Below are 22,037 nucleotides of genomic sequence, written 5' to 3'. Positions count from 1 at the left end.
ACGCAGGTGAGGCTGGACTCATTTAGAGCACTGGTCTTTGACACGGGGTCCGATGCGTGAGCGGACTGCTGGGCTCAAGGGACCACTGGTCTGACCCAGCAGCGGCAATTCTTATGTTCTTATCAAAAACTGGCGTCCCTTTCATAAACCACCTCGATCCGCACACAGCAAGGCTGGGTTATCAAATTTTAAATAAATATAAACATGCGCAGATTTTTAAAGAAAAACTACATGGATGGTTCCTATATGAAAGTATTCAATAGGTGTCTAGATAAACAAATACCTAAGGCAGTGGCCTCCAACCCTTTTTCACGTAAAGTAAAGCAGCGTCAATGTGAGAAAGCTCTGAGGGCCATCAAAAGATTTCAAGCTTACACATACTAATTTTGTAAGTCGCCTTGATCTGCTTGTTCAGACTGCGTATTAAACATTACGATTGTCAGTAGAAAATGTCATAAATGAGACACTTGAGTAACACACTAGAGAATGACACGGTGACAAAATTCATCACCGTTCCCGTCCCCGTGGATAACCGTGGGAAATAATCCCATGTCATTTTCTAGTGTCTATTTCAACCTCAGTCCTTCTACACCGGCATTCTTCAGAGCAAAGCTTGCGGGTCAGTGGTTGTGGCCATTCATACTCTGATTCTTCCCTCTCTCCTTAAAGAATGACATGAAGATGGTTTCCCGCTGTTATCCGCGGGGGCGGGAACGGTGATGAATTTTGTCACCGTGTCATTCTCTACTTTACATGCTGTGTCATGATTAGACAAGATTCAGAATCGAGAATGACACGGTGACAAATTCAACACTGTTCCTGTCCCCGCGGATAACTGCGGGAAATAATCCCATGTCATTTTCTAGTGTCTATTTCAACCTCGGTCCTTCTACATCAGCATTCTTCAAAGCAAAGCTTGCGGGTCAGTGGTTGAGGCCATTCATACTCTGATTCTTATGTGAGCCAAAGATAATGAAGCCATTGTGACATCACTGATGTGATTGGCTCTTAGGCACTGGTGGAATGAGGCATTATGACATCACAATATCTGCTCTGGATACCAGAGACTGTCATTCTTCAGTGTCTATCTTAACCTCAGTCCTTCTACACCAGCATTCTTCAGAGCAAAGCTTGCGGGTCAGTGGTTGTGGCCATTCATACTCTGATTCTTCCCTCTCTCCTTAAAGAATGACATGAAGATGGTTTCCCGCGGTTATCCGCGGGGACGGGAACGGTGATGAATTTTGTCACCGTGTAATTCTCTATAACACACTTAGATTGCAGTTACTGTATCAACTGGACAAGTTTGAAATGAACGTATTTACATGATATGAAGAGCATTTCAGTCAACTGTTTGAGGGCCACAAGCAGCCCTAGGGCCACGCACTGGAGACCACTGACCTACGGGCTCTGAACCTAGGTGGCCTACTGAAAACTGCACCCTCCCCCAGGCCCCGAGAAAGCGCTAAGGGGAAGATTCTCAAAACCCACTGCGCCTTTAACGGATGGCCGCTAAACCGGTTCCAGCCGCTTTAGCGTGAAAGTATTCTACTGACCAATTCTCAAAAGGGCTCGCCGTGGTCTTCTACAAAGCTTCCTGGCAGACTCCAACTCTGCCAAGCAAATGTACTACAACAAGGTCATTAATATTTAAACAAGCACTCCGGGCGATTCTCTACTATGACTGGATGATTCCCTAACCTCGCTGTCCTACATTTGTAAGCAAAATTTTCCAGCAGGTCTGAGCTGTTGTAGCCTCACTTTCTGGTCAGTGCCTGAGAACTGATTGACTCAGGCATTGACAGGAAAGTAAGGCTTGACAGCTCAGACCTGCCAGAAAATTTTGCCCCCTCCCCCCGACACTCCCGGCAGGATGGATGCCTACTCCCTCCCGGCCCAAAGTATATGGCCTAAGGCTCTGATTGGCCCAGGATGCTTAAGGCCCCTTCTTTGGGAGAGGCCTTAGGTGTCTGGGCTGATCAGAGTCTTAGGCTCCTCCCCAGATGCATTGGGGAGGGGCCTAAGGCTCTGACTGGCCCAGATGCCTAAGGCCCCATAGGAAGGGCCTAAGCGCCTGGGGTAATTATACTCTTAGACCCCTCCCTGGTGCATCCCAGGATGCGCCGAGGACGGGAAAGCCTGCCATTTTGAAGACGTGGACCTGCTGGCTGAAAGTAGACATTCCTCCAGTTGGCCTTCTTGAACAAGGTAGAGGGGGGGGAAGGCGGGCGGATGCTGGAGGCAAGGAGGGGTTGTCGGGAGCATGATGGTGGTGGCAGGAGGGAGTGGGCATCCCTCCTGCTGCTGGGGAGGGGGAGTGTCGGGGGGTTATGGCGGTGGTGGGATGGAGTGGGCATCTCTCCTGCCGATATTCAGTTTGGGGTCTTTTTTTTTTAATTTGTGGGTGTATTTTGCGCATGTGCCAATCATTATTACCAGCGATCGGCACATGCAAATTTAGTGACCCTCCGTGAACCTCATTTACATGCGCTGTTTTTTTAAGAATGACTCTTGTTTTTAAAAAAATCGTTACAATAGCAGCCCGTTCGATTTTACTGTTAACATTAGAGGATCTTTCCCTCAGTCAGGCTACCAGGCAGTTAATGGTTAGATTTCCCCAGGTGAAAGCAATACCCTATGGGACGGGTAAACATGCTGAGCTGGTTTCAATAAACACATATTTCTGACCACAGCAAAATAAGGGTCGTCCACGGCAGTCTATGAAAATTAGCTACAAAAAGGACCCGTAGTCTTTGAACATTGTCCCCTAAATGTAAATATTCAGCTATTGCAGTCAGCCTTTTTCGCTGTCCTACTGCAAAGATAGCACACTGAAATTTCCCGCTATCCAGATGAGATACAGGACTATCCCTGCTCCACCCAGACACTGGCCAAATAGTGCTGAGGGAGTGTGAGGATATTCAGAGGAATTATCTGGATAGTGTCGCCAAATCTATGGATCGGCAGCGCTTATCCAGATAGAAGGTGCAACTATCTAGACAAGTTCATTTGAATGTTAACCCAATTCTCATTAACCCCACCTTTTTACTAAATCACGCAAGAGGTTTTTAGCACCGGCCAGAAACACTACTACTACTACTTATTATTTCTAAAGCATTGAAAGTTGTACGCAGCGCTGTGCATTTTAACACACAATAGACGGTCCCTGCTCAGAAGAGCTTACAATCTAATTTAGAATGCTCTGCGCTGCTCCGATGGTCGTAGAGTTCCTAGGAGCGTTGGAGCAGTACAGCGCATTCAGCGCACCGGCTAGTGTTAAAAACCTCTTGTGCGGTTTTGTCAAAAGGGGAGGGGGGGATAAATCTGACACATGTAAAACTTAAGTTCCCATTATGTTTTCTGAAAGGACGTTTACCCTCCCCCCCACCCCCTTTTACAAAACCGTAGCGCGGTTTTTCGCACCGGCTGCGGCGGTATTAGCTCCAACGCTCACAGAATTCCTACGAGCATTGGAGCTGTTACCGCCACGACTGGCGCTAAAAACCACGCTTCGGTTTTCTAAAAGGGGAGTTAAAAACAAAAAAATCCATACTTCAGTCTTGAGGGATAAAGAAATTCTATTTAGGAACCCACTCCCCCGCAAACTAGCAGAACCTATTAGGCTAATATTAGCTACACAGTCACCCAACATTAACAGAAGCTACGTGAAATAGGCAAGGAGTCTTGGCAACATAAATTTTAAAAATATTCAATATATCTACTGAAATTCTGTAGAACCTCTCTTGGAGTTTTATAACCATCTCTAAGGAAGCGACAGCAGCCATAACGCCCCTGAAAAAAAAAAAAAAAAAAAAAAAAAGAACAGAATTAAAAGTACTGTATATCATGCAAGGTCTGGCTTGCTGTAAAATCCTTGTTAACTTTTTCACACAAGCAACCCCGCCCACAACCACATTAACCCCACCCCCACAGCCTATCAAATCTCTCACACAAACAACCCCGCCCACAATCACATCTACCAAGCCCCCACAGCCGATCAAATCTCTCACACAATCAAATTGCGCCCACAACCATATTAACCCCGCCCACACAGCCTATCAAATCTCTCACACAAACAACCACGCCTACAACCAAACCTACCATGCCCCCACAGCCTATCAAATCTCTCACAATCAAACCTCGCCCACAACCACATTAACCACTTTTATCTGGTTTTTTTTTTAAGAATTTCTTTCTTTCTTTTTTTAAAATTAAACAAAGCTCCCCTAGCCACACAAAACAGCCTAGTCTAGTTATCCTTATCTTTGTATGACAACTATTCCCTAAAACGGGCAATTTTCAATACTGCATATTTTGACGCAGTCTGCCGACTTTACTTGTCCTTTAAAATGGTTCCAGGAAAAAGTTACACCGAAGGATTTGCACTTGCTTTTCTGCGGGTAAAATTCCTCTGGCTAAATTTACCCGTGTTGCCGCTTTAGTCAGTTTAATTCCACCTCAGAAATGCCTCCAGGGACACATGGGTAAACTTCTGCGCACTGTTTCACAAGATGTGGACTTTTGCCCATAAAAAGGGCTAGCAATTTTTAGATAGCCCAGGCCAATGATTTTTGAAATTGCCCTCAAAATAAGAAGTCAGGGGGCAATTCTATAACCGGGTGCCTCCCTGCCACACAGCGGCGTACTAAGGAGGGGGTCAGGGGTGGGTGGTCCACCCCAGATGCCGTCTTGGTGGGATCGCCGGCATTCATCCTTGCCGCATCCTGCTCTTACCTGACTACTACTACGATTTATTATTTCTATAGCGCTGAAGGCGTACACAGCGCTGTACATTTTAACATACACTAGACAGTCCCTGCTCAGAAGAGCTTACAATCTAATTTAGACAGGACATTTCAGGGTTGGGGAGGTTATAGAGGATATAGGTATCTGACAGCAGTGAGGGGGAGCATTGCAAGAGTCAGCAGTGCCCGGGGCAGTAGTTAATTTAAAAAGAACTTAAAAAGTTACCTTTATAAAGATGCATTTGATTCTTAAATTAGATAATCTTTTTTTTTCCTTTCTTCCCCTATCTATACTTTTCCTGATGTTGTTCCTCCCTAAATTGTTGTTTTGTTTTGTTTTTTATTTAAACAAATGTAATTTTATCCCAGTAGTCCTTATGTATTCTTTACTGTCTATGGATATGTTTTTATGTCTATTGTTTAAATGATTTATTTATTTCCCCAATTTTAATTTTTGTAATACGCATTGAAAATATTTGATATTGCGTGTAAATCAAAATCTTAATAAACTTGAAACTTGCCCTTTCCCCATCCTCCCGCTCCTTTCCAACTCCCCCTACTGCGCGCGTGCGCCCTTTCCCTTCCCCTCGGACCGTTTTAATTTTCCCGGCACGAGCAGCATCACGAACTTGCTGCCCGCATCAGTGTCGGCTCTCTCCGACGTCACTTCCTAGGACGCCAGAGGGAGAGCCGACACGACGCGGGCAGCAAGTCTGGGATGCTGTTCATGCTTATATGTTTAATAGTATTATTTTCCTCCTTTTCACGTTCGAATTAACTCGTGCATGTCATATTTTGAATACATTTTGGAGTTCCTTGTGGGGTTTTCTTTCACTGGATTTATTGCATCATTTTGTGCAAGTGTGATAGTGTGTTTTCACGGGTACCCCGATGAAAGCGCGCAGGACATTGGCGTGCCACCAATCTTGCGCCGCCATCTGCACGCAGGACGAATGCGTGCTGGCAGTTCCGCTGCTTTCACGCCTTACTGTTAGCGCTCTGTAGGGGGGAACCCCACAGCACACATTTAAATGGCTTAACTATAGTATCAAAGAATTGACAATAATCCAGCTTTTTTTCTTTTATGCTCTCTTTCTTATGTACTCTAGTCTTAATTGCATGTGAACCGGGTCGAGCTCCGTTGGGAGTTGGCCCTGTATATAAATTGAAGACTAGATTAGAACTGGCGACACACATTTGTCCTGCACGCAGATGTCGGAGCGTGATTGTCAGTGCGCCAATGTCTGACGCGCTTTTGACGTGCCACCGTTTTCACTATACTGCGGTTGTCGGGCTATGATCCTGAACCTAAATATGATTCAGCTGACGCGTATTCACAGAAATAAATAAAAAATATATATATCCCTCCCCTTACTTGCAGTTTTGTGATGATTTCATCTTTGGTCTCATTAACCAAGTTCATGTCTTCCACCGCAAAGGCAGGGTACGATATAATAGAAAGAAGACCAGCATCAATTTCTTTTGAAGTGGAAGCTCTTGGTAGCATGGAGTTAAGAATAGACTGGAAAAAAAAAACCTCAACCAAATTAGTTACGAAAGAAGTATTTAAGGAAAGATAAGGAATGCACGTCTAGAGATAATTGGTACCGTCATACCCTGTGGCCCATCAATAAACGAAAACAAATGTTAACAATTCTCACCAAATAGCAAACGGACTACACAGCACGGACATACAAAGCCATCCCGATGGTATGCTCTTTGGAAAAGATAAACACAGGAGAACCAAATCCACAAACTCAAAGTCGCAAAGCAAAGAGAGGACATGTCCTAATAAGATTAGTGAACACTATTTATTACGTGACTGGTTTATATTTTATTATGCTTTATATTTTTATTAGGTTGAGCACATTATGTTGTGTTGCTACTGTTTGACTATACGTGTGTGGTTTTTAAAAAAAATATTATTCACCTCTAGTTGTAGACTATCGGCCTCTTTTACAAAGCCGTGCTAGCGGCTGCACTGTGCTAACGGCCCCGAAGCCCATAGAGATTTAAAGGGCTTCGGGGGATGTTGCTGCGCGGCTTTGTAAATGGGGCCGTATGTGGATTGTAATCTTTTAACCCCCCTCCCTTTTACAAAACCCTAGCGCGAAGATTTTTGTGTCGGCCATGGCGGTAACAGCTCAGATGCTCATAGAATTCCTATGAGTGTCAGAGCTGTTATCGCCACGGCTGGCACTAAAACCCACGCTACGGTTTTGTAAAAGGGGGAGGGATATGGTAAATACGTATGTCCAGAGTTTTTCATGACCCCTTCTAAACAGTCTCAGCTGGTATAAAACCATGCTTGGAAGGCTGTAAAAAGTGCAGTTTTCATAGAAACATGGCGGCAGTCTACCCATCCGCAGCATCCACTATCTCCTCCTCTCCCTATTGGCTAAGGCTATTAACATTTGCATTTCCTCTCCCTATTGGCTAAGGCTCTTTACACCTGCATTGTGATGTCATAGAACTTTATGGTTATAGAAACAAAAAAAACCTGATGGCAGATAAAGGCCAAATGGTCCATCCATTGCATCGACTATCTCCTCCTCTCCCTATTGGCTAAGGCTATTAACATTTGCATTTCCTCTCCCTATTGGCTAAGGCTCTTTACCTCTTATATATATATATATATATATATATAAGCCTGAACTAGCAGAGCCCCGTGCTCTTGGAGTTTGTATTGGCTATCATTGAGCACTATTAATTATTTATTTATATATTTATTTAGTATATTTTTAGAGTCAGGAATTTTCTTTTTTGAAGAATAAATATAGAAACATAATAACATGACAGCAGATAAAGGCCAAATGGCCCATCCACAGCATCCACTATCTCCTCCTATCCTTATTGGCTAAGACTATTAACATTTGCATCTCCTCTTCCTATAGGCTAAGGCTCTTTACACCTGCATTGTGATGTCATAGAACTTTATGGCTATAGAAACATAGAAACATGATGGCAGATAAAGGCCAAATAGCCCATCAGTATAGTTGTCTGGTACATTGTGTAATATTACCTGACAATGCTCAACTTCATCAGGAAGGACATGTATCACCGACTTTGGTCCCCCGTGAGCTCCAAACAGATCCAGTTCATCAATTGCTTCTAGCGCAGCCTTTACAAACATGTGAACACAACATTGTACATAGTAAATTAGCAACAGGAAATGACAGAGAGAGACCTGCATATTCCATCCAGTCTTCCCAACAGTCACAACCCTTATCAAATTGTTATTGAACAATCTAGAAGTATCAAGACAACATTTTAAGCACCAAGTTCCACTTTACGATGCCTTCCCTCCCCTCAACGAGATTCACAGTTCATAGCATGCAATATGAATGTGGTATAAATGTGCATGGTTAAGAGAAACATATTACAGGGTAACATTACGTGCCTATTATACTTGTACACAGTTGTTCTATGGTGGAGGTCTTCCTACTCCATTATGTCATAAATGTGGGTTGGGGGAGCACATTTTGGGACATGCTTTTTGGTTTTGTCCCATTATTCAGCATTTTTGGAAGTGAATAATATCTTATATGTCTGAGTTAATTGGAAGATCTTTGTGCTACTCTCCATCCCATTTTATTTTGGATTTGCCAGCAGCTTTTCGACATTTGCCTAAGGGGCATAGGACGCTTTGTAGGAAAATGAGTCTACTGGCCAAAAAATGTATTCTTCAATATTGGACGATCCCTGACTCTCCAAAGTTTTGGCATTGGCGAAACCAGTTGCATCAGTTGGCCATCTGGGAAGCTAGAGATGCTGGAAGGATGAGGAAGCGAAAGATGTTGTTTATGCAAATATGGGATCCATATTTGCAAGCCTTATTTCCTAAAGGTCGTAGTGCAGTTTTAAGATGGGTGTCCTAACTGAGATTGAGGAAGGGTAGAGGGTACCATGTAATATTGACCACATCAATATGTTCATCATATTATTAAATTTGATGCATCATCATTGTTATACAAGTTTTAATGTTGTATTTGTTGTTGTTTGCATCAATAAAAATTGTTTGAACTTAAAATATACATATTTGCCCTTGATCCATCCCTGTTATTTTCAGGGCTCAGACCGTAAAAAAAAACCTGCCCTATACTGACTGGCCTGTAACAGATTCAAGGGTTTTTCCCTTAACATGGACTCAATTATTTCATTGGACAGCAGGGGGCGCTAGAGTGAACTACAAGTCCCAGAGTGCCCAGAGTTCTACAGCTCAGTACTGAGGCACACTGGGAAACTGATGTAATCCTGCTGAGTCAGAAGGATGGGATTTAACCCAGATGAGAAAAAAAAGCAGAGCAGGAGATAGTGAGAGAGAGGTCCCCGAGAGAGACAGGAAGCTTCCCTAACTATAGGCTGATACAAGCCTTGGGAAGTTCTGACCTTCCAGGATGGGTTGCTGAGAAAGAACCAAAAGGTAGCTTTGGTGAGGCTATTGTAAAGAGCTGGCTGAGGTAATGCAAGAAAACCAAGTGGTCTAACCAGTGGAAAGAAATTTGAACACACTTTCCTGCCTACTGCTTCCCCTTGCCCTGTACCTTTTCACTTTACAGCTGTATATCGCACCATAACCCCCTTATAATTTAGGGTGGGCCCAATAAAAACTACTACCGTATTTTTACTCATATACCGCGCACCCGTGTAAAACGCGCACACGGGTATAGCGCGCGGGAAATTGTAATTTATGTAAATACATTTTTATATACCACGCATGCCGCCCCGACTCTCCCATCGCCGCCCGACTCTCCTTTCGCCCGCCCCGACTCTCCTCTGGCCACCCCGACTCTCCTTTAGCCCGCCCCAACTCTCCTCTCCCCCTTGAAGTCCTGTCCCCACCCTGAAAGCCTAATGCCCCCCCCCGACGTCCGATTCACCCCCCCCCCCGCAGGACCGCTCGCACCCCCACCCCGAAGGACCGCTCGCACGCACTCGCACCCACACCCCCACCCCGAAGGACCGCTCGCACGCACTCGCACCCGCAGCCGCACCCCCACCCCGAAGGACCGCTCGCACCCCCACAGCCTCCCGACCCCCCCCCCCATCATGTAGAAGCTCCTACCGTTGTCCTGCTGCTTTCTCTGCCGGCAGTCCCGGCCCTTCTGTGAGCCCTGCGTCTGCGCTGCTTCCTCTTCCGGCGGTTCCGCAGGGCTCACGGTCCCGCAGGGCTCACAGAAGGGCTGGGACCGCCGGCAGAGGAAGCAGAAGGACAACGGTAGGAGCTTCTACATGATGGGGGGGGGGGTCGGGAGGCTGTGGGGGTGTGAGCGGTCCTTCGGGGTGGGGGTGCGGTTGCGAGTGCGTGCGAACAGTCCTTCGGGGTGGGGGTGCGAGCGGTCCTGCGGGGGGGTGAATTGGACGTCGGGGGGGGGAACTATGTAAAAAAAAAGTTGTAAAACGCGCTCACGCGTATAACGCGCATGGCTATGCACGGTTTGTAAAATCGTGTATAACGCGCGCATTATATGTGTGAAAATACGGTATACCCTCCTGTGTACCACGCCAATAGCACTTATGCTTGCAGCTGGCACTTATATGGCAGTAAAGTAGGTTTTGGGTGGGCTCACACGCTCTTCCATAAATATAGCGGTTAGAGTAGCTTATGGGTCTGGGTCCCCCCTTTTCACTATAAGTGGAAGACAATTCTCAGCTTCACAAATGCACCTAAATCGCTCCCCACTTTGTCTGTATTTTTAAAGGGGATCCATGAAAAGCCAATATCATTTAATGCTGCCCTGATTCATTTGCAAAGCAGCAGTACTATTAAATCATTCTGTATTTATACCCTGGATATACCATCTGAAAAATCTCACTCTGAGCCATGGTAAATGTCACTCACTGGGATGGTTCACCCTTGGCATTTCTGAAGAGAGCAGTCTGCAATGATTTCCAGTGGCATTATCTAGATAATGGCGAGCAAATCGCCGACAGGTCCTAGTATGTGGCACTTATCGAGGCAGCTGGTGCTCTTAAAGAGATAAGTTGCCTTTTAAGTATCAGGGATTATTACATTGCATTGCAATTATTCTTGTATTCAGCTATACCAGTGGTCTAAAACTCACGGCCCGCCAGGTCCTATTTTGAGGCCCTCGGTATGTTTATCATAATCACAAAAGTAAAACAAAACAGTTTCTTGATCATATGTTTTTTTTAGCTATAAATGACATTATTATTAAGACTTAGGGGTCCTTTTATCAAGCTGCGGTAGGGGTTTAGCGCGCATAATACCACGCATTAAACCGCCTGCCGTGCTAGCCACTAAACACCTGCATTGAGCAGACGTTAGTTTTTTAGCCGGTCGCAGGGGTTAGCGCGTGATGAAATGTCCAACGCGCTAACCCCGCTAGTGTGGCTTGTTAAAAGGACCCCTTAGCCAAAAGGAAAGATTTATAAACTATAAACTCATACAAAATTGTCGTTTCTTTAATAAGACATTAACTATTTTTTTTCTGAGGCCCTCTAAGGGCTCCTTTTATCAAGGCGCGCGACGGGGGTTGGCGCGTCGGACATTTCATCACGCGCTAACTCCCGCGGCAAGCCCAAAAACTAACGCCTTGTCAATGGAGGCGTTAGCGACTAGCGCGGCAGGCGGCTGAGCGCGCGGTATTCCTCGCGTTAACCGCCTACCGCACCTTGATAAAAGGAGCCCTAAGTATCTACAAATCCAAAAAATGTGGCCCTGCAGAGGGTTTGAGTTTGAGACCACTGCGCTATACCATATGGTTTTAGGCCGATCACAAATTATAGAATAACCAGAATATACTGGAGAATTATATAATAACAATGAATTGACATTACAATAAGTATGAGCTTGTAACGTTTATCCCTAATGTGGGAGTGTATGGCGTGGTTAGAACTACAGCTTCAGCACCCTGAGGTTGTGGGTTCAAATCCCATGCTACTCCTTGTGACCCTGGGCAAGTCACTCAATCCCCCCCCCCCCAATGCCCCAGGTATATTAGATAGAGTGTGAGCCCAATGGGACAGATAGAGAAAAATGCTTGAATACCTGAATGTGAACCACTTAGACTAATGCTAAAAATAAATAATTACAATTTATTAGTTGACATTTGAAGATAAGTAATTGTTTAGTTTTGTAGATTTTATGATATGGTTTGGTTTTATCTTATTTTAATTGATGTAAACCATTTAGTTCTTTTGTACACGGTATAAATTTTTTAAAAAATAAATAAATACTTTGTCAGAGCATCTAATAACAGTTAATAGTAATATCATTGTTATTACGTATATCATCAATTGAAATGGTGTATGATATTACTTATGAAATAGTCAGATGCTTTTTAAACAACTAAGGCCCCCTTTTACTGAGGTGATTAGCGTGGGCCGGCACAGCAACCAACCGCACTGAAGCCTTTTAAATCCCTATGGGCTACGATGCGCTTGCCACGTGGCACTCACTAACGCTGCTTAGTAAATGGGGGCCTAAGGGGCCGATTCTGTATAGGTCTCGGCGGCCGCCTAAGAAGTGGCTGAGAATCGTGCATCGGCATCCTATACAGAATTGCGTCTGTCTTAAAGAACAGACGCCTTAACCTCCCCGATTCTCTAACTGGCGCCCGTGTCACGGGTGCAGTTAAAGAATTGGGCCTTAGCCTGATGGCAAAGATAGGAGGGATCCCTTGCCCTCAGCCAATCACAGCATGGGAATCCCTGATCAGCTGAGCCAGTAGGACTCCCCAAAACCGCAGCTTCAGGGAGTTCTGCCGGCTCAGATGATCGTGAGGAAAATACCCCTGCCGCGATCAGCTGATCCGGCAGCAGTAGAGGACTACCCCAACACTCACATCCACGATCGGCAGGAGGGATACCCACTCTCACCTGCCTAACACCCCCAACACCCCTACCCCCGGCGATCGGCAGGAGGGATGATCACCTGACACTCCAACACCCCAACTGACACCCCTCAAACCCCCCCCACCCCTTTCTTGGTACCTTTGAAGAAGGCTGGCATAGGAAGGGCTTTAGGCACCAGGGCCAATCAGGCCTTAGGCCTCCTTCCTGGTGCATCCTGGGATGCCCGGAGAGTGGTCTAAGTCTCTGATTGGTCCAGATACCAAAAGCCACTCCTAGAATGCACTAGGAAGGGGAAGGCCACCATTTTGGAAGAAGTGGGCCTGCCGGCAGGAGGAAGTGGGCATCCCTCTTGCTGGGCTTCTTCAAGGTACTGGGAGGGTGTTTGGGAGATGTTGGGGTGTTGGAGTGTCAGGTGGAGCATCAGGGAATGTCGCAGTTAATGTAGCTGGTTTTAAAAAAGGTTTGGACAAGTTCCTGGAGGAAAAATCCATAGTCTGCTGTTGAGAGAGACATGGGAGAAGCCACTGCTTGCCCTGGATCGGTGGCATGAAAAGCTGCTACTATTTGGGTTTTGTCACGTACTTGTGACTTGGATCAGCCTCCGTGAAGATGGGACCACTGGTCTGACCCAGTAAGGCTATTCTTATGATCCACCCATAGCTATATAAAAGCTATAAAAACACACTATTGATTTCCTATAAAAAGTTTGGATTTTCACCGACTCAAACGGGTGATGTGGTTGAACTGAAACTCCCCGGCTTAACACCCAAGAAGGCAGCCCTTCTTGCTCACCTTTGTGCAATTGCCTTGCTCACAGGAATTATTTTCTTATGTCTTAAATTACAACATATGAAAAGAGAAGCAAACCATTTCTGACCTCTGACTATTGTGATATTTAATAATAATAATAGCTTTATTTATATCCCATCTTACCTTTTCAGTTCAAGACGGTGTAGAACAAGCATTACATCAGATAGATTTGGGAAGGAGTGGAAGATAGTTGAGTGACGGGGCGGTAAGGGGAAGGAGGTAGGAACGTGTAAGACGAGGTAGGTGATGAGCAGAATTGAAGGATCAGATATACTTGCCAAATAAGTGGTTTTTTAGTATTTTTCTGAACGAGTGGTTTGTCAGTGCGTCCGTGATTAGGTCGCTTAAGACGCTGTTCCATATCCCTGCTTGAAAGGAGAGCGTCCTGTTGAGGAATCTTTTGAATTTACAAAAGGTTGGACTGCAACTTAACCAATCCAGCCACTTCGTTTACAATCCACCGATTGTAAACCAAAGGCAACAAATCACGCTGTTGGTTATGCACCTGCTCGCCAAAGAGGAAAAGAGATCCACGGAGCATTCTCACCTTAGCCACTCCCACAGAACTTGCATTCAGCTCAGGTATGCCCTGGTTGGTTTTGTCTCCACGTTCCCACATTCCGTAATCCTAATGCAAACAAATAAAATCTCGAATGCAAATGTCACACATAGACCGAACCGTCTTTACCTGTTTTACAGAAAGATATCAAATGCTGCCATTTGTTGGAGATTTACGATGTTCCAAACAAAACACTCTCGTATCATGCGAGTTATAGGCCAGTGATGCAAACAGCTAGGAACTTTGGCCTCGATTCACTAAGCTTACCGATCGGGTCCCGACCAGTTTGGGACCACTTTGTGACCCCCCCCCGACCCGATTCATTAACCTTCCTCCCGATCCGATCCGCACCCAATCCGATCGGTTCTTTAGTGAATCGCTGCCTTCCTACTTTGCACGCCTCATTTGCATGATCGGATTGGTGACGGGTCAAAAGTGCGCGAGGACAAAGGTGCGCCGAAGAAAAAACGTATTTTAAAGGGCTCCAACGGAGGGTGTTGGTGGGGAACCCCCCCTCCCCCACTTTACTTAATAGAGATTGCGCTGGCGTTGGGGGTTTGGGGGATTGTAACCCCCCTCATTATACTGGAAACTTAACTTTTTCCCTGTTTTTTAGGGAAAACGTTACGTTTTCAGTATAATGTGGGGGGGGGGTTACACCCCCACCCCCCTCCCCCCAACATGGCAGCGTGAGGCAGCACGATCCCTGTCAGAGCGCCAAAGAAAACCTGAAGCATTTTTCCCTGTTTATATAGACTGTAAGTCTGCTTGAATACCTGAATAAATTCATGTAAACTATTCTGAGCTCCTCTGGGAGAAAGTAGAAAATTGAATAAATAAATAGTGTGAAGAGTTTCAGCCTCTGATAAGCAGAGCTGATATTGTGACATCATAATGCCTCATTCCACCAATAAGAGCCAACCTCATCAGTGATGTCACAATGGCTTGATTGTCCTAGACTTGTCTCACTTTTACTACATTTTGATTTCTAGAGTGGTGCAGTGGTTAAAACTACAGCCTCAGCACCCTTAGGTTGTGAGTTCAAACCCACACTGCTCCTTGTGACCCTGGGCAAGTCACTTAATCCCCCTCCATTGCCCCAGGTACATTATATAGACTGTAAGTCTGCTTGAATACCTGAATAAATTCATGTAAACTATTCTGAGTTCCTCTGGGAGAAAGTAGAAAATTGAATAAATAAATAGTCTTAACTTAAAATGACTTGTAAATAGAAGTACTTACCGCAACTTTATATGCAGCTTCAATGTAGAACACGAGATTCTGGATAAAAGCCACTTCATCCAAGGTGAACACAATGCGTAAGCCTAATTCAAAACGCAGACAAATACAGGCATTGGGAAGGTTTATAATTTCATTATGCAGTTCTAATACTGCATTACTGTTAGATAAAAATGTATATTGAATAATGAAAAGACAAAGATCTTTCTTTCAGACAATGCATTTCCATATAAACAAATAGCTTCATTCAATTTTCAAAGTTATATATGTAGGTAAATAATATTTTGAATAATCACTTAATATGGAGAGATATATATTGATCCTCTGTGATAATTATTTCATCAAAATATAAGTTCTAAAATCACAGCTCTAAATAGTATAAAATGTAATAATTATAATTGTGAAAACCTCAGACCCTGAACCCGTGACTGGTGATAACACCAAACTGAGGTTCATTGGGGGACCATCATCGTTTTCACTGTCCCCTCAACCATCCAAATATGTATAACAAGCAATAGACAAAAAACGTATCTGAAATGGATGGTAGCCACACTTTCATGAGCCTCAGTGGTGTATAAAGTGATTGGTGCCTGTGCTTGTGCAAAAGACCACTTTTCTACTCCATTATATAATCCCTGTCCCCCCGACTCGAGTTTCAAGTCTTCTTCAGGGAAGGACACTGTAATTGGCCCTGCTCTCGGTCCCAAGCTGATATGCTGAGCCAATTACAGTGTCCTTCCCTGAAGAAGACTTGAAACTCGAGTCGGGGGGACAGGGATTATATAATGGAGTAGAAAAGTGGTCTTTTGCACAAGCACAGGCACCAATCACTTTATACACCACTGAGGCTCATGAAAGTGTGGCTACCATCCATTTCAGATACGTTTTTTGTCTATTGCTTGTTATACATATTTGGATGGTTGAGGGGACAGTGAAAACGATGATGGTCCCCCAATGAACCTCAGTTTGGTGTTATCACCAGTCACGGGTTCAGGGTCTGAGGTTTTCACAATTATAATTATTACATTTTATACTATTTAGAGCTGTGATTTTAGAACTTATATTTTGATGAAATAATATTTTGAATCTGGAAACAGAGGAGTTAAAAGAGTCTTTTACTAAAGTGCGCTAAGATTTTCCATTTACGGCACCTTGTCTGAAAAATATTGCTGTGCAGTAAGGGGCTGATTCTACAAACGGGTGTCTCGATTGTAGGCAATGGTAGGCAATGGTAGGTGAGATCCTAGCAAGGACTGTAGCAGAACGTGACTTGGGGGTGATCATTAGTGAAGACTTGAAGACTGCCAATCAAGTGGAGAAAGCTTCATCCAGGGCTAGACAAATCATGCGCTGTATCCGTAGAAGTTTCGTCAGCCGTAAGCCCGAGGTCATAATGCCGTTGTACAGATCCATGGTGAGACCCCATCTGGAATACTGTGTACAATTCTGGAGGCCGCATTATCAAAAAGATGTGCGGAGAGTTGAGTTGGATCAGCGAATGGCCACCAGGATGGTCTCAGGACTCAAGGATCTCCCGTATGAGGAACGACTGGGTAAGTTGCAGCTGTACTCACTCGAGGAACGCAGAGAGAAGGGAGACTTGATCGAGACGTTCAAATATGTCACAGGCCGTATCGAGGTGGAAGAGGATCTCTTTTTCCTTAAAGGACCCAAGGCAACAAAGAGGGCATCCATTGAAAATCAGGGGTGGGAAATTTCATGGCGACACCAGAAAATATTTCTTCACCGAAAGGCTGGTTGACCGCTGGAATAATCTTCCACAACAGGTAATTGAGGCCAGAAGCGTGCCAGATTTTAAGAAAAGATGGGATTGGCATGTGGGATCTCTTCATGGAGGTAGTTAGGGGGTGGGCCATTAGTGTGGGCAGACTGGATGGGCCGTGGCTCTATTCTGCCGTCATGTTCTATGTTTCTATGTTTCTACTGCCATCTCACAGCCAATTGGGAAGCACGATTTTTTTAAAAATGCAGGTGGGGAAGGACACCTATATTGTAGGCATATGTTGTGTGCCTATGGAGACATGTAGAGACACTTAAGGATGCCCAAGGCGTGGTGCGGGCATGGTCTCCACTGGAAGTGGTCTTGCGCCGTCCGTAAGCATCCCTATGTGTTTCCATAGGTGCGAGACAGGCGCCTTAAACGTAGGCCTGCAAAATGCTGGCCTACATTTAAGGTGTCTCTTAGTAAAAGTACCGTATTTTCACGCAAATAACGCGCACCCGTATAAAACGCGCACACGGGTATAGCGCGCAGAAATCACGATGATATGTACAAAAACTTTGGTATACCGCGCTCACGGGTATACCGCGCATGCTGCCCGACGCTCCTTTCGCACGCCCTGACTTTCCGTGCGCTGTCCCGACTCTCCGTTCACCCCCCCTGACTTCCGTGCACTGTCCCCCCTTGAAGGTCTGTCCCCATCCTGAAAGCCTGATGCCCCCCCCCCCCGACGTCCAATACATCCCTCCCCCCGAAGGACCGCCGACTCCCCAACAATATCGGGCCAGGAGGGAGCCCAAATCCTCCTGGCCACGGCGACCCCCTAACCCCACCCCGCACTACATTACGGGCAGGAGGGATCCCAGGCCCTCCTGCCCTTGACGCAAACCCCCCTCCCCCCAACGACCGCCCCCCCCAAGAACCTCCGACCGCCCCCCCACCCCCCTTCCCCGTACCTTTGGTAGTTGGGCCAGAAGGGAGCCCAAACCCTCCTGGCCACGGCGACCCCCTACCCCCACCCCGCACTACATTACGGGCAGGAGGGATCCCAGGCCCTCCTGCCCTCGACGCAAACCCCCCTCCCCCCCCAACGACCGCCCCCCCCAAGAACCTCCGACCGCCCCCCAGCCGACCCGCGATCCCCCTGGCGACCCCCACGACCCCCCCCACCCCCCTTCCCCGTACCTTTGGTAGTTGGCCGGACAGACGGGAGCCAAACCCGCCTGTCCGGCAGGCAGCCAACGAAGGAATGAGGCCGGATTGGCCCATCCATCCTAAAGCTCCGCCTACTGGTGGGGCCTAAGGCGCGTGGGCCAATCAGAATAGGCCCTGGAGCCTTAGGTCCCACCTGGGGGCGCGGCCTGAGGCACATGGTCGGGTTGGGCCCATGTGCCTCAGGCCGCGCCCCCAGGTGGGACCTAAGGCTCCAGGGCCTATTCTGATTGGCCCACGCGCCTTAGGCCCCACCAGTAGGCGGAGCTTTAGGATGGATGGGCCAATCCGGCCTCATTCCTTCGTTGGCTGCCTGCCGGCCAGGCGGGTTTGGCTCCCGTCTGTCCGGCCAACTACCAAAGGTACGGGGAAGGGGGGTGGGGGGGTCGTGGGGGTCGCCAGGGGGATCGCGGGTCGGCTGGGGGGCGGTCGGAGGTTCTTGGGGGGGGGCGGTCGTTGGGGGGGGGGGGGGGTTGGCGTCGAGGGCAGGAGGGCCTGGGATCCCTCCTGCCCGTAATGTAGTGCGGGGTGGGGTTAGGGGGTCGCCGTGGCCAGGAGGGTTTGGGCTCCCTTCTGGCCCGATATTGTCGGGAAGTCGGCGGTCCTTCGGGGTGGGGGTGCGAGTGGTCCTGCCGGGGGGGGGGATGTATCGGACGTCGGGGAGTCGGCCGGGCAAGAGGGCTTGGGCTCCCTCTTGCTCCGATCGTGGATGCGGGTGCGGGTGGGAGCGCGTGCGAGCGGTCGTTCGGGGTGGGGGTGCGAGCGGTCCTGCTGGGGGGGGTGAGTCGGGCGGGGTGGGAACTATGTTTTAAAACTTTTGTATACCGCGCTCACGCATATAACACGCGAGGGGTATGCGCGGTAGGTAAAAACGCGTATAACGCGCGCATTATATGCGTGAAAATACGGTAGATGTGATTCTCTACAGGACACCAATGCGCAATTGACAATCGATCGGCGGCGGTTGAGATTGGTGTCCTTTAGAGCAGTAACCCACAAACCTTTTGGCGCTGGCACATTAACCCCGGGTGCCGGAAGGCATCAAGAAATGTGTCCTACCCATGCTCAACCCCTGGGTGTGACACCGTGCAAATATGTGACATAGTAACATAGTAGATGACGGCAGATAAAGACCCGAATGGTCCATCCAGTCTGCCCAACCTGATTCAATTTAAATTTTTTAAATTTTTTTCTTCTTAGCTATTTCTGGGCAAGAATCCAAAGCTCTGTTCTTAGGTTCCAACTACTGAAATCTCCGTCAAAGCTCACTCTAGTCCATCTAAACCCTCCCAGCCATTGAAGCCCTCCCCACCCCATCCTCCTCCAAACGGCCATATACAGACACAGACCGTGCAAGTCTGCCCAGTATTGGCCTTAGTTCAATATTTACTATTATTTTCTGATTCTAGATCCTCTGTGTTCATCCCACGCTTCTTTGAACTCAGTCACAGTTTTACTCTCCACCACCTCTCTCGGGAGCGCATTCCAGGCATCCACCACCCTCTCCGTAAAGTAGAATTTCCTAACATTGCCTTTGAATCTACCACCCCTCATTCTCAAATTATGTCCTCTGGTTTTACCATTTTCCTTTCTCTGGAAAAGATTTTGTTCTAAGTTAATACCTTTCAAGTATTTGAACGTCTGAATCATATCTCCCCTGTCCCTCCTTTCCTCTAGGGTGTACATATTCAGGGCTTTCAGGCTCTCCTCATATGTCTTTTGGCGCAAACCTCCTATGATTTTTGTCACCCTCCTCTGGACTGCTTCAAGCCTTTTTGTGTCCTTCGCCAGATACGGTCTCCAAAACTGAACACAATACTCCAATACTCCAAGAACAGTGCTTAGGTGCCCTGAGAGCACTTATGCTGGCATTTGAGCACATATGCAATGCATGTTCATACTCTAAACATTCACACGTACAATGGACGTGCACTTTATCAGATGCGAGGGCATGCCCCCTGGATCTACGACTCGAGTTTTGCACTCCTGAACCTTTAACTTTTGCAGTAAAGATGCCGTAAGCACAAAAACTTATTACATATAAGAACATAAGGTTAAAAGATAAAAAAAAACCAGCCTCAAAAAGGTGGGCTTTTAGACTGGATTTTGATAGGGCCAGAGACGAAGCAGCATGATGTAGCAATTTAGAAGTCTAAGCTAGAGAATGACACGGTGGCGGTTTACCCGCGGCTACTGCGTTTAGCCGCGGGTAACCCGCCAAAAACGGGGAATGAAAATTAGCAGCCTCTGCGGGGACGGGGACAAGGCCATCACCGCCCCGTGGAGCGGTGAATGGTCTTGTCACCGCAGTGAGGCATAAAGGATCGTGCGGTCCCCGCACCCCCATCCGCCCACCCGCACGCCGGCTCGATCGTTTAACCAGCTTCCTCTCTCCATCTCACCTTAGTTTGCCGGCTTTCTTTTTCGGCGACCGGAACGCTTTCAAAAGAGCCGAGCACGCGCGGCTGCTCAGTATTCAATCTTCTGCTCTGACCCTACCGGAAACAGGAAGTTGCAGCAGAGCAAAAGATTGAACTTTGAGCAGCCACGCGTTCGCGGCTCTTTGAAAGCGTGCCGGTCGCCGAAAAAGAAAACCAGCAAACTAAGGAGAGCTGGAGAGCAGTAGCGTACCAAGGGGGGGGCGGGAGGGGCGAAAAAGGTAATGGCGCCAGGCCTTGGAGAACAAAGGCAGACCGCTTCTCCCCCCTCCCAGCCGAACCCCCGCTGACCCTCCTATCTCTCCCCCCCCCAAGTGAACCTTTCCGACCCTCCCAGCGAAAGCAGCAAACCTCCCTCCAGTAGCGTCGGCTTTCTCCTCCCTCTGCCGCATCACTGATGATGTCATCAGTGACGCGGCAGAGGGAGGAGAAAGCCGCGAAGGAGGTTTGCTGCTCTCGCTGGGAGGGTCGGAAAGGTTCACGGAGGGGGGGAGATAGGAGGGCCAGCGGGGGTTCGGCTGGGAGGGGGGAGAAGCGGTCTGCCTCGTGCTCCATTACCTTCTTCGGGCAGCAGCAGCATTTACAATTCGCTGCTGTTGCCGGCTTCAGGCCTTGTTCTCTGCCGGGTCCTGCCTACTTCCTGTTTTCATGAAGACAGGACCCGACAGAGAGGAAGGCCTGAAGCGGGCAACAGCAGTGAATTGTGAATGCTGCTGCTACCCGATGAAGTTCACGACATCAGGACATCGGGGAAGGAGCTGGGAGAAATCGGCTGCTGGCTTGGGGGTGAGGGTAGGGAAAGAATCGTGGAAGTAGAGAAATTGGCACGATGGCTTTGTGGGGGCTAGGGGGAGAGAGAAAGAAAGGAAAATATAAAGAGGGGGGCAGGGGGAGAGAGAAAGAAAGGCAGAAATAAAGAGGGGTCAGGGGGAGAGAGAAAGAAAGGCAGAAAGAAAGAGGGGGACCAAGGGGAGAGAGAAAGAAAGGCAGAAATAAAGAGGGGGTCAAGAGGGAGAGAAAGAAAGGCTGAAAGAAAGAGGGGAGTCAGGGGGAGAGAGAAAGAAAGAGGGGGGGGGCAGGAGAAGAAAGAAGAAGGATCAGAAGAAGGACCAGAGACTCATGAAATCACCAGACAAAAAGGTAGGAAAAATGATTTTATTTTCAACTTAGTGATCAAAATGTGTCCGTTTTGAGAATTTATATCTGCTGTCTATATTTTGCACTATGGCCCCCTTTTACTAAAACGCAATAGCATTTTTTAGCGTAGGGAGCCTATGAGCGTCGAGAGCAGCGTGGAGCATTCAGCGCAGCTCCCTGCGCTAAAAACCGCTATCGCAGTTTAGTAAAAAGGGAGGGGGAATATTTGTCTATTTTTGTATAGTTGTTACTGAGGTGACATTGCATAAAGTCATCTGCCTTGACCTCTTTGAAAACCCGCGGAATATAAATGATAATTAACATTTTCTCTGCGTACA

The 22,037-nt window shown here is 47.1% G+C and overlaps 1 protein-coding gene across 1 annotated transcript in view; it reads right to left on the bottom strand.

The window, feature by feature from the left end:
• The window catches only part of PHKA2 (phosphorylase kinase regulatory subunit alpha 2), a 188,289-nt gene that overhangs the window by 108,626 nt on the left and 57,626 nt on the right, over window positions 1-22,037 (bottom strand). The window contains exons 5-9 of the mRNA XM_033949037.1: window positions 15,175-15,257; window positions 13,921-14,001; window positions 7,768-7,866; window positions 6,121-6,267; window positions 3,739-3,792 (exon numbers count right to left, since the gene is read on the bottom strand). Coding sequence (XP_033804928.1) covers window positions 3,739-3,792; window positions 6,121-6,267; window positions 7,768-7,866; window positions 13,921-14,001; window positions 15,175-15,257 — 464 coding nt within the window. The remainder of the gene's footprint in view (window positions 1-3,738; window positions 3,793-6,120; window positions 6,268-7,767; window positions 7,867-13,920; window positions 14,002-15,174; window positions 15,258-22,037) is intronic.

This window comes from Geotrypetes seraphini, chromosome 6 (genome assembly GCF_902459505.1).
Source record: "Geotrypetes seraphini chromosome 6, aGeoSer1.1, whole genome shotgun sequence".
Classification (NCBI taxonomy): Eukaryota; Metazoa; Chordata; class Amphibia; order Gymnophiona; family Dermophiidae; genus Geotrypetes; species Geotrypetes seraphini.
The sequence above is the reverse complement of the archived record's forward strand: the minus strand, read 5'-3'. Positions and strand labels throughout refer to the sequence as shown.